We start from the raw sequence: 11,159 nt of genomic DNA, 5'->3' as shown, positions 1-11,159 counted from the left end.
TACCTTACATAATAATTATGGATTATAAAAATTATAATATGGTATCTTTGATGTATTAGATCTATATTGAATGATAAATATCATAAGATACGATAAAAATGATAACAAAATAAAATATATTAGTATTTTTGATCAATTAAAAAAAAAGTACTATTCTTTGTCCGCAACTGGATCAAATATCATGCCAATGTACTGCAAAAGAGCTATCACGAGTAATCCCAAGCTTTCCTACCGACTACTAGAAAATTTGAAGCCACAAATCTTCACCCGGAAACTAAAATATCAAACGCCCATGTCTAACATCACACACTATAAGACACTCCTCTACAACTATTCTATAATTTACAATGCACTTTTTTCTAATGAATTGCTAATGTACTTCAAGAAAGGCTGCAGACTGCAGTACGTACTACCTAAAATAAAAATAGAAACCCAAATCTTCTACCCATCGCAAGGAAATTTTGAAGCCACATAAAGTTTCTAAGCCTTAGCTACAAGAAAAATATGGCCTTCATAAACTACGAGCCTTGGGAACCATTTCCATCCGCAAAAAGACCATCTCATCCTGCTGTTCAACTTGTCGAGCTCCCAGTTGCTCCTTACCCACCTCTTTCCACGCAATCCTATTGAAAAGCTTCAAGAATCCACTGAACCCAGTCGAAACCAATGTCTCTCCATTGATTTCTTGAAGACCCAACTCCCATTTCTTGTAGAATTATGCCATGGAGGTCCTTAATGCAGCAGGCGTGACTCCAGTCGCACTCCACAAGGCCACCTTCTCCTCTGAGAGGAGAACAGAACCCAGAAAGCTCTTTCCTTTCCGGTTCCCGAGGCCTTCTACTTCCAGCGTGCAAGTTCCGGCCTTCGCTGCTCTCTCCTCGGCTCTTGCTCTTGCTAATGGTGCCCTGGCCAAGGCTTTAACCTATGAGGAAGCTCTGGAGCAAAGTGCGAGCGGTGATTACTCATCGGAAGGCTTTCTGGACTTCGATATCGGGCAGTTCTTTGATGGGTTCGTGAAATTTGCATTGGAGAATCCTCTGGTCGTCGGCGGAGGGGCTGCGGTGGCGGTAGTTCCTCTACTTCTATCTCAAATTCTACAAAAGCCGAAGCCTTGGGGAGCTGGCTCTGCGAGAAATGCTTACGCCAAGTTATCTGAGGATGCCGAGGCCCAATTGCTTGATATAAGAGAAGGGAGGGACTTTAAGGAGGTGGGTAGCCCGGATGTTCGATCATTGAAGAAGAAGGCGGTTTCTATTACCTATAGAGGGGACGACAAGCAAGGGTTCTTAAAGAAACTTGCTCTGAAGTTTAAGGATCCTGGGAGTACTACATTGTTCATTCTTGACAAGTAAGTACCTGAGATGGTTGTCATTGAATCACACTTCATTTGATTCCTTTCTGTCCTTGCGAGATAAAATAGACTAGGGTAGATAATTCATAAACTACACTTTAACAAATGCCTTGTTCTAAAATAGACTAGGGAACTTCTTCTTTTTTACAATGGATCTACATTTTTGCAGCGTAACGAGACATTTGGGTTGATATAAGCAACGCATACCATTTTTAGGTAGTGTTATTATGTGCGTTGTAGTGTGTCAATTTGTCAAAGCATCCAAAAGTTCTAGGAATTTAAAGTGCCGTGGCAAAATATTGTTACCTAGTATTCCTGAAAACTAAACAAATATCTTTTGATTATGAATCAAGTTAAATCACCAACTCTTGTCTTTCCTGTTATTTCCGCTTCCAATACATTTTAGCATTTGCATATAATTCTCTGTTGTTTTTTTAACAATATAATGGCAGTAAGCATATAACATGGTTACGGTAGTTTAACATTGCAATTGCACATGTTCTATGATTCATATGAAGAGTGCATATGAAACCAAAAAAAAAAAAAAAAAAACTTCGTAGATAAACCAGATTCAGCAGTTTATATTGGGGCTTTAATACCTAGTTGCCCATTAAAAATTTCCAACTTCTTGCAGTAAAAAGAAAAAGAAAAAACCAATGTTTTCTCCATCTGAACATTAACTAGCTATAACCTTCACTTTTCTGATACACTTTAAGTGCTAGTGCACATGAAATCCTTTACCAACAGTTGTATTCTAAATTCATTATGATGATAAAACAGGTTTGATGGAAACTCTGAATTTGTCGCTGAACTCGTCACCGCCAATGGTTTCAAGGGTGCTTTTGCTATCAAGGATGGTGCAGAGGGAACTCGAGGATGGATGGTCCTTATTTCATAGTGCTTCTTTTAGTGTGTAATTTACACTCTTCATTCAATTTATGACCTACCGAAATTTTACTATGTGAAGTTATTCCTTTGCAGAATAGTGGGCTTCCTTGGTCTCCACCTAAGAAGGCTCTGAGTGTTGATGGTTTAAAGGATGCAATTGCAGGCGCATTTGGAGTAAGTTTGCCTGGTGTTGTTCTTAGATGAGTTCATTTATCTGATTTTCTATATTAGAGCTTCTCATCTTCCAATTCTTTTTAAAACCATTAATATACTATTTCTTTTGTATTATTTTTTCTCACCTATTTATGTTCTACAAATAATGTATATATTAATACTAAGCATTTAGCTTTGAAATCCGAAATGTATGCTTGGTAATGTGATATTTTAGTATGTCATTACCTACATATTAATAAATTATCTATTTACAGGAGAGTTCAGATGGTTTGCCTGTTACACTTGGATTAGCAGCAGCTGCTGGTTTAAGTATATTTGCATTTGCAGAGGTAAGTAGCAATTTCCATACTGATCTTGTAGGTAACAGCAGGAACTATTTAGACACTGTGATCCACTAATACAAAAGTCTGATGCAGATAGAGACTGTGCTCCAGCTTCTAGGATCGGCAGCTATTATTCAGCTAGTCACAAAAAAAGTTTTGTTTGCTGAAGTTAGTATCTGACACTTTGTGAATGAAATCCTCTATTTCCTCAGCAGTAGTTAGTAATGAGCAGTGATCCTCTAATTATGTTTCTTACTCCTGTTTATTCTGCTGGCAGGATCGAAAGGTAACTTTCCAACAGGTCGATGAGTTCTTGAACAACAAGATTGCTCCTAAAGAACTTGTTGATGAGATAAAGGTATTTCTCTCCTTGTTGTTATGAGGCCATCCGAATTAACCCTTCTGTTTTTGCAGATGAATCACATGTTCTGATCAATTAAGTCACACCAGCAATCCGTGGACTGGAACTATATGCTGATATACTAATTGCCACATGACATATACAAGCTGATCTGTTAATTTTTGAACTGTGTCATCATTTTCCATTATTGTTTAGCATTTCTTGGAAAGAAATTATGTCACATCAGTAATATTTGATCATAGCAGCTGAGGGACGAAAATCTATCTAAATTAAGCTATTAATTTTTTTTTTATATACTAGACTAGAATTGCATGTGCATGTTCTTTAGATATCAAGAAGATTTGGCAAAGGGTAATACATCTTTTTCTGCTGTACTGGTTAACTAATATGTTGATAAATTAACTTTAGATGATTGGCAAGGCTTTCCTACCTGCACCTAGTAGTGTCAAGACTCTACCTGCCCCAGCAGAAGGAAAGTCAGATGCTTCTACGCTCTCTGCACCAGTACAGAAAGCTGATGCGGTACTTGAAACTAAACCTGACCTGAAAGAGGAGAAAGTCGCCGATCCGCCTGCACAAGTCAATTCAGTTCCCAAAGCAGAAGTCAGCAATGGAATACCCAGAGCTCTTTCGCCTTTCCCTTACGTAAGCCTCAGCCCTATTCCGCAACTTTACATCCTTATGGACCCGTTCAACCTATTTGTCTTCTTATTGAAGCCATATGCATCTTTATCTGAGATAGAGAGTACAAACTGCTCGTCATAATAATAAAGACCCTTAATTGGCTTGCACAAACTTTTTCCAGGTTAAGCATTGCTGAATGTAAATTGTTAAGCACACCCAAATTTGATGACAAATAAAAGAAAGAAAAGAAAAAGAAACTGCAAATTTGTTTTAAATTGGTAGAAGGATCTTTTGTCATCTCATATTTTGCAATAGGAATAAGAGAAACAAGGAATTTCAGTTTAGTGTTACAAATAAAGAATTGCCATCTTTATTTATTACAGAATTTCTGCTTGCACTTTCTAATTTCTTGCTTTTTAATAATGCTGCAATTTTTCATTAAATTTTGTTTTCTCTTACTATTTGTGCATTCATTTATCTGTGCAGTATCCAGATTTTAAACCTCCATCCTCCCCTTCTCCATCACCACCATAGACACTTTCCTGCACCACGTAGAACTTGCTGGCTTGTCATTCTTGCATTGGGGTGCCAAGTAGGATGCCATTCAGCCGCATTTGCACAAGAAGAGTATGAGAATGCTAGAAAATACTGATATTTTTACAAGAGATGGTCTCTTCAAATCTGTAGAACTTACAGGTCTTCTGTATTTGAGTAAATTCTAGTGTGACTATATATTTTGTTTCTCTGCCAGGATTGGGACTCTGATTCATTTTTTTCCCTACATTTTGATCATGTAAATCTGGAATTCACATCAATAAAGCTCTGCACTTGCACTTCTTTGTTTGTTCCATCAGCATATATGAATCTGAATACAAAACACTTACTAGCTACATTTAATTTCATCTAACACGATTACGTAGTTCATCACTGGTTGTCATCTGTGCCAAGTGCGTTCTTTTATTATGGAAAAAGGATCTAAGTTCGGCTCTAAACTTCAAGATTTTGTTCAGTAACATGAATCTCAATCCACTCTTCTCCAAATCCATTTTATTGTGTTGTTCATGAGATTACTTTCTTTCCCTGTAGATGCAGTACAGAACCAATTGAAGGAGACCTATGGGGCAACCAAGGAGATTGGGTGCCTGCAAACAAAGAAACAAGATCATTAGTGCCATAAATGTTGTCTCTTATGTTCACGGTGCATAAATTTAGATTACAAACTGCGAGGAATAGATCCCTCTCCAGAAGTCCATATGCCATCCACAGAGAGCTGGTTAAGAAGGAGAAGAAAGATAAGTAGAATGGCATGAACTCCACGCTTTTGGTCTTTATCACTCGCTTCTGCGATTTTAGGGCATCAGTTGGAAGAAGTTCTTAGTCATACACATATATTCATACTCAGAGCTAATGTTGTTAAGAAAGGACAATGTTCTTAACCACAAGGACATGAGAAAAGAACCCACCACAGCTACTAATGGAGAACTGTACATGGATATAGAGGCCACTAAGCCAATGCTGCCAACAAATACTTTGCGTTGATGATGATCATGCAGCGCAGTGCTTGAGACAAGTGCAGTTGTACTGAACACTACTAATGCTGCCGCCATCATCAGAATAACTAACTTCTGCACCAGATGAGGGAAATAACAAATTGATAGTGATAACTATTCAGCTTAGCAAACAAATCAGAGTTCTTTCTTTTTCATTAAATACGATGCTATTCATGTGTACTTCAAATTGGAGGCTTCATGATAATTGCAGGTGAAACTAGAGTGATGATCAATATCGCAAGTCAGTGGAAAAATGTCATTAGGATATATCAATTGATATGAATGGCTAAAAAAGATGCCATACAGAACACATAATTTGAATTTGTTGATACTGAATGTACTCTTCATAAATATGCTTATCCTATCAAGTTTACTAGTTTTGGATACATAGTTTGCGACAGGCTGATCAAAATTCCCAGACAAAACTATTTTCTGTGTTCAATCTATTCGTTAGGTTGATGCTTGTTGCTTAATTTTTTGAAATGTCTTTCTTTCTGTAGTGTTCTTTTCAGTGCTAACTGCATGAAGGCATTTACAGAAATATAGCAGAAGGCTAAAAGGTAAAATAGTAAGCTTGCCTTTTGTACTGGCAGTGCAAACGATATGTATATGACAATGAATGAGGTCTCAAGAAGTATCCCTAAGCCATTGATGGTAACTACAGGAAGGTTTTCCCATTGGCAGCTTACTACTGGCAGACCATACCAGGTATACAAGAGGCAATTTAATAGAGCTACAGCGTAAGGAATGCAAGAGAATTCTTCTGTGCTTCCCTTCTTTATCACCCTTTTGAAAGTTAATCTGAGGAAGAATATTGTAAATGGTAATTTGGTTATATGATCAAAGCTTTCTACTTATTGCAGGAGAAAAACTAAAAGAGAAGAAGAAAGGATGAGTACATGGGTGCTGCATAAAGGAGCAAAGAAGCTCCATTTCCTGCAAAATTATTCAGGTAACTAACTATCAGGAAAAAAAAATGTTCTAATTTTTACTCTTTTTCTACAAAATGCAGAAGAGAAAATTACCCATTATTCCTACGATTATATGAATAGTATCAACCATCCTTTTTTCCCTCAAGAATGCTTCTATCGCCTGGTATAATGCTGCATGAGTTACATGATATGATGCTATTTATAGTGGCCACAGAGTGGATTAGTAAAATGTAAGAGAATGAGAATTTAGTTGCAGTAGCATGATCAGCAGCATATGGTTTCATAAAACCAGGAAGATCTTTAAATTAATATAGTTGGAGATCCACTTGGTGCCCTCTTCCTATTAAATAATACACGTTTTCTAAGCATGCCAAGAATATTTCTCTTTTTAAGTGTTTTAGGTTCCTCTTTTGTTTGCAGCTTGTTACATATGACTTCCACTAAAACAAAAGTTCCACTGTTTTCAACCGAGATAACCATGAAAACCCTTTAATCTATTGTTAAGTCTCATTGATTCTGCTGGAAGACTAGATTACAGATATGAATTGTGGGTCCTAATCTATTAAGAAATTGTTCTAAGTGGATGTGTGATGTTGGTAGGATATGTGATAAAACTATTGAGATGTAAAGAGTTGGGTTGGTGGAGGTTTGTGATTGGGAAAACCATGAAAGTAGAGATGAAAAGGGAAGTAACCTATCTAATTTATTTGGTTATCCATGAAATCCATGTGAACAAGTAAACTGCCCCTTAACATGAATTTCATCTGCCACATCTACATTATCACCAACTGTTAAAGTACTTGAAATGCATAGGATTAGGCAGGTAGATTGTCCTTTTCACATGATCATTTACTTAACTTGGGGTTTAAGTCAAGCTTGATAAGAATCTAATTAGTTAGATACGTATTGTTATCACCATCAAACATAAATCTCTTACCGTATATTTCTTTTATCTTCTTATGGTGAGCAGTGGATTTTAGAGACACATTACGTAATTACATCAAACTTTATGCATTATTTAACTAAGTGACAAAGTCTTCAGTGACTTTTTATCCTCACTTTGGCATCTACAAGTGAAAAGGTTCTCCAAAACTGGACGTCAATACCAACCTATCAAAACAACCTTGGTAAAGTTCTTTAAAAGATCTAAGAGCCAATAAAATACTTATTTGGATCCACGTCACACCACTAACTCGAGCAAATTCGATCTTAGTTAATTAGAAATGCTGAGACTGCAAGCAATCTTCTTTGGGAATAAAATGATATGCATAGGTGGTAAAATTTAGTGGATACCTCTTTGACTTTTGCCCAAAAGAACTCTACTTACTTCTTTTCTAAGCCCAACAAATAGAATTCTTATGTCCACCTTTGGAAAGAGCTAATATTAATATAAATTATTTTATTGTTTAGTTGAAGGCTAATATAAAAAGTAACAGTTACATTTAATATACTATAACTTTGATATTAAAGTAATAAAAAAATAGTAAATTTGTATATTTGATAAAAATAAATCATCAATTTGATATAAAATAGTAGTAATTAGGTGTTGTCTAATCTAGCGACAAAATAATAATTTTAAGTTATAGTATACTACAATAATCTCCGTATTAAGCATTTGCAGACATGCATTCTATTTTTTTTAAAGTATCTTGGTAAATTATAGCTTTAACCCCTCCTAATTTTCTTTAATTTCAACTTACTTTTTGTTATTCAAACTTACAACATCTAACTCGTGTGTGTGTATATATATAATCAACACTAAATTGCAACCGTTAACAGAGATATGAAGGAGACTTAATGATCTGGACGTAGATATAGTTTGACTTGTCGCTGATAAACAGGATTAATTGTACCATATTGCTTATTAATCACTATTTTGGATCAGTAAGGATGATGATTTTGGACTAATTTGGATAAGAGTTAGATGAAAAAATTAGGTACACCTCCTGTCAACTGAGATAGGATTGCTCATAGACATGCATGCCTACAGCCTACAGCCTACCTCAAAATCTAGACAGAGAGCGGACAAAATCTCTATCCCAATTACACATCACTGCCTAAAGACATTACATGAAAGACAAAAAGACTAATCTAACCCAAAAAAAAATAAAAATAAAAATAAAAATAAAAATAAAAATAAAAATAAAAATAAAAATAAAAGAAAGAAAGAGAGAGTGGGGGGGGTTGATCTTTTATCCAGAGAACTGATGAAGAAGAGCTTGATGTCATTTCTTCTTCTTCTTCTCAGTAAAACCTTCTCCATTTCTCATTATCCAAAACCTCTCTATTTCCTCTGGCTTCCGCCCTGGGATGCGTCCTGCAATTAATGCCCACCTGAGAAGGAACACATCAGTTCATATGAATTCCTTTGATTTTTTTTTATGTGCATAGAAATAGCAATCGTAGAAGACAACAAAGTCCTTGTGATTTTTTAAGGAGAATATTAGTATATTTTTTAAGTTTTTAAGTCAACCGGTTACAATAGAAACTACCCCTGATTTATTTAATTTTACAATGGAATAACTTATAAATGTACTACCACCACTGAGATTATTATTATTATGCTCTTTCAATAGTATCATCATGTTAAATTAAAGTTAACTAAAACCGAACTTAGATCTTGACAAGGACTACTTTGACTTGAAAAATTATTTTAAATAGTTTAGTTAGCCTTAACAACATCCTATTTAGAATTTCCATGAACATTCTGTTAAAATTAAGCACACTGGCGATTTAAAAAGAGTCTAAAGTTTTGGCGGTAATAAACATATTATCAAAAAAATTAATAATAATCACACTTAGCCCCCTAAACATTTTTATTAAACTCAGAAAAAATAGCTATATAAAATAATAACTATATAGAATCTCTAAACTAAGAAATTAAATTTTTTTTTCAGAACAAAAGATTTATGTGCTGAAGAAAAAAAAAAAGAAAGATTCACTGGATGTGGTCTAGATATACTTAACTCACCATAATATAAAAAAAGGAACATAAAAACACTATCAGTTTAGGACCAGTTCTACTTGTTAAGGTAATCCGAGGTATTTAAACAGAGGTAGATAATGATAATTACCTGTCACCAACCAGCCGATACATTCTATAGATGAGGTCTTCTTCTTGCTCTGTCATGTTAATGATCTCCCATTCGATGCTACTAACCTCTTCTGCACATCATGCAACACAGGGTTAATCAGAAAACCACAGATTAGAGATTAACAGAACACTAAAAACTCCTCTAAACTTAATTAAGAAGGTAGCCTTAGCCTGTTCCCCATACCTTCGGAGTCATAGCCGCATAACTTGCGGTGTTTCCTCCTGGGCTCTTCCATATGTACCACGAGACTACCTACTAGTTTCCAAAGAGCTCTGGGGGAGAGGGGGAAGAGGAAGAGAGGGAGAGTTTGATAGATAGAGAGAAGAAGGGTTAAGTGGGAGTTACGGAAAGAGGAAAGGAGGAAATGGGATTTAAAGAGGCAAGTTTGGTGGGAAGTGAAAAGTCGTATAAAAGAACGGCAGGTGAAGAGAGAGGGTAGACCAGAAGCCAAAGCCTGAAGGTCTGACGAGTTGTTTCGAGTTCCGGACCCAAAGGCAGACGGACTCTCTTGGAAGCATATCCAAACGCCAACAAAACCCACCACTTTCACGGGCCAACCGATCAAGTCCACCCCCGGATGCACCAACTGCATCGTTTTAGGGCGTCTTTTTTTTTTCTTTTTTTTCCGGAAAATCCCTATCTATCATTTACTAAAAATATCAAAAAAGCCCGTGAGAATAAGTGTTGTTTATACATCGAAAGATACCCTCACCTTATTATTATTACGTACAGGGGCATAGGACCCCACCTATTTTTTATCAATTAACATATGATTTAGTTTTACGAAGAATATTCTTGGTGGATACATTATCATTTAAGGAGATGACTCGAACCGACTTTTTGCCCTAAAAATATTCTCTCTCTACGTACTCAAAGTGCACGAGATTTGAGAGACAGACAGAGAGAGAGAGAGAGAGAGCGCGCGAATTTTAGTGGCCGTACGTTCATACATTGGTATGTCTGAAGACGGACACTGTCAGGTGCACGAGATTTTTTAGGTGACGGACATTTTTATCGGTAGCTAACCATGAGACCAGGATTTTTCCTATTACACCATCTCCCTTCTTTAGAGTTTAGAGACTCTGAAACAGGTGAACTCTTTTTAAATTGATTTTAGTAATTAAATATTTTCTAACTCCTTTTATATACAATTAAGTTTACTTTTTTAGCTTAGAGCTATATGGTCTTTAATTAACTCTATGATTCTTTAATTAAAAAACTATTTCGAAGTGTTAGATATGTGAAGAATAAAAAATCAGTAGACATTTTGAGTCAGAATTGCGAGTGTTAGATAAATCATTTTCTGAGGAAGTAAAACCGGTTGTATGGCCGATAAATCCCTCCACTCAAGTGGCCTTTTATGAGATTTTATTAATAGTTTTGGGGATCTGATTAAGTCAGTGAGAAGTCTAGAAATTTATTATTGTTGGAACTATATTATGATTTGTCTAATCCTGAAAAAGCTAGATGCTGAGGAGATCAGTGAATATAGGCTTATAAATTTCATTAGTTGTAGCTTCAAAATTTTAAATGAAGGGTTTAACAAACAAGTATAATAGTGTGATTGATAAAAAAAAAAAACTGGCATTGCTTATAAAAACCTGTTTTTATTACAAATTGATACATCATGGACTGTATAGCTAATTCTCATGAAGTGTCATTTCATGCTAAGAAAGGAAAAAGGAAATGGCTGATGTTAAGATTAGATTTTGAGAAGACTTATGATACTTCTTTCAATAGATTATCTTATTGAAACATTAAGGGGGTGAGAAGGCTATCTCTTCTAGCTCTATTGCTGTAAATTTTAATGGAAACTTAGAAAATTATTTTAAACGCAGTGAGTGGACACATACATACACAT

At 35.6% G+C, this 11,159-nt stretch overlaps 3 protein-coding genes across 5 annotated transcripts; 1 reads left to right on the top strand and 2 right to left on the bottom strand.

The window, feature by feature from the left end:
* Window positions 1–486: 486 nt before the first annotated feature.
* Window positions 487–4,966, top strand: LOC140764840 (rhodanese-like domain-containing protein 4, chloroplastic). Of its 2 annotated transcripts, none has more exons than XM_073103643.1 (8): window positions 487–1,348; window positions 2,132–2,234; window positions 2,333–2,413; window positions 2,668–2,742; window positions 2,830–2,904; window positions 3,014–3,094; window positions 3,506–3,742; window positions 4,808–4,966. In XM_073103643.1, the coding sequence occupies exons 1-8, from the start codon at window positions 723–725 to the stop codon at window positions 4,826–4,828; spliced, it is 1,299 nt and encodes a 432-aa protein (XP_072959744.1). In that variant the 5' UTR covers window positions 487–722; the 3' UTR covers window positions 4,829–4,966. The 2 variants fall into 2 exon arrangements, with proteins under 2 accessions (XP_072959744.1, XP_072959743.1); XM_073103642.1 differs by lacking the exon at window positions 4,808–4,966 and adding an exon at window positions 4,208–4,558 and having other exon boundaries at window positions 498–1,348.
* Window positions 4,709–6,525, bottom strand: LOC140764841 (bidirectional sugar transporter SWEET3b). Of its 2 annotated transcripts, XM_073103644.1 has the most exons (6): window positions 6,297–6,499; window positions 6,171–6,207; window positions 5,850–6,072; window positions 5,185–5,346; window positions 4,943–5,062; window positions 4,709–4,863 (listed from the first exon to the last, which is right to left on the bottom strand). In XM_073103644.1, exons 1-6 carry the CDS (start codon window positions 6,331–6,333, stop codon window positions 4,789–4,791), a joined length of 654 nt encoding a protein of 217 aa, XP_072959745.1. In that variant the 5' UTR covers window positions 6,334–6,499; the 3' UTR covers window positions 4,709–4,788. The 2 variants fall into 2 exon arrangements, with proteins under 2 accessions (XP_072959745.1, XP_072959746.1); XM_073103645.1 differs by lacking the exon at window positions 4,943–5,062 and having other exon boundaries at window positions 6,297–6,525.
* Window positions 6,526–8,080: 1,555 nt separating this feature from the next.
* LOC140765547 (transcription factor TRY-like) lies at window positions 8,081–9,652 on the bottom strand. The gene is made up of 3 exons (XM_073104689.1): window positions 9,482–9,652; window positions 9,278–9,368; window positions 8,081–8,537 (listed from the first exon to the last, which is right to left on the bottom strand). Exons 1-3 carry the CDS (start codon window positions 9,531–9,533, stop codon window positions 8,429–8,431), a joined length of 252 nt encoding a protein of 83 aa, XP_072960790.1. The 5' UTR covers window positions 9,534–9,652; the 3' UTR covers window positions 8,081–8,428.
* Between the last annotated feature and the right edge of the window lie 1,507 nt (window positions 9,653–11,159).

This window comes from Typha angustifolia, chromosome 8 (assembly GCF_048772165.1).
Source record: "Typha angustifolia cultivar Huaian chromosome 8, ASM4877216v1, whole genome shotgun sequence".
NCBI classification, from domain to species: domain Eukaryota; kingdom Viridiplantae; phylum Streptophyta; class Magnoliopsida; order Poales; family Typhaceae; genus Typha; species Typha angustifolia.
This window is presented reverse-complemented; position numbering and strand designations above follow the sequence as displayed.

What these genes read in the sequence shown, in the direction of transcription:
- LOC140764841 (XM_073103644.1), bottom strand. Translation starts at nt 6,333, where the DNA reads ATGGTTGATACTATTCATATAATCGTAGGAATAATGG. An exon ending in CTCCTTTATGCAGCACCCAT is followed by an intron (nt 6,073 to 6,170) that starts GTACTCATCCTT and finishes ATTCTTCCTCAG; the next exon opens with ATTAACTTTCAAAAGGGTGA. An exon ending in GTTCTCCATTAGTAGCTGTG is followed by an intron (nt 5,063 to 5,184) that starts GTGGGTTCTTTT and finishes CTAAAATCGCAG; the next exon opens with AAGCGAGTGATAAAGACCAA.
- LOC140764840 (XM_073103642.1), top strand. Translation starts at nt 723, where the DNA reads ATGGAGGTCCTTAATGCAGCAGGCGTGACTCCAGTCGCACTCCACAAG. An exon ending in ACATTGTTCATTCTTGACAA is followed by an intron (nt 1,349 to 2,131) that starts GTAAGTACCTGA and finishes ATGATAAAACAG; the next exon opens with GTTTGATGGAAACTCTGAAT. An exon ending in AACTTGTTGATGAGATAAAG is followed by an intron (nt 3,095 to 3,505) that starts GTATTTCTCTCC and finishes AATTAACTTTAG; the next exon opens with ATGATTGGCAAGGCTTTCCT.
- LOC140765547 (XM_073104689.1), bottom strand. Translation starts at nt 9,533, where the DNA reads ATGGAAGAGCCCAGGAGGAAACACCGCAAGTTATGCGGCTATGACTCC. An exon ending in ATGCGGCTATGACTCCGAAG is followed by an intron (nt 9,369 to 9,481) that starts GTATGGGGAACA and finishes CATGATGTGCAG; the next exon opens with AAGAGGTTAGTAGCATCGAA. An exon ending in TATCGGCTGGTTGGTGACAG is followed by an intron (nt 8,538 to 9,277) that starts GTAATTATCATT and finishes GTTCCTTCTCAG; the next exon opens with GTGGGCATTAATTGCAGGAC.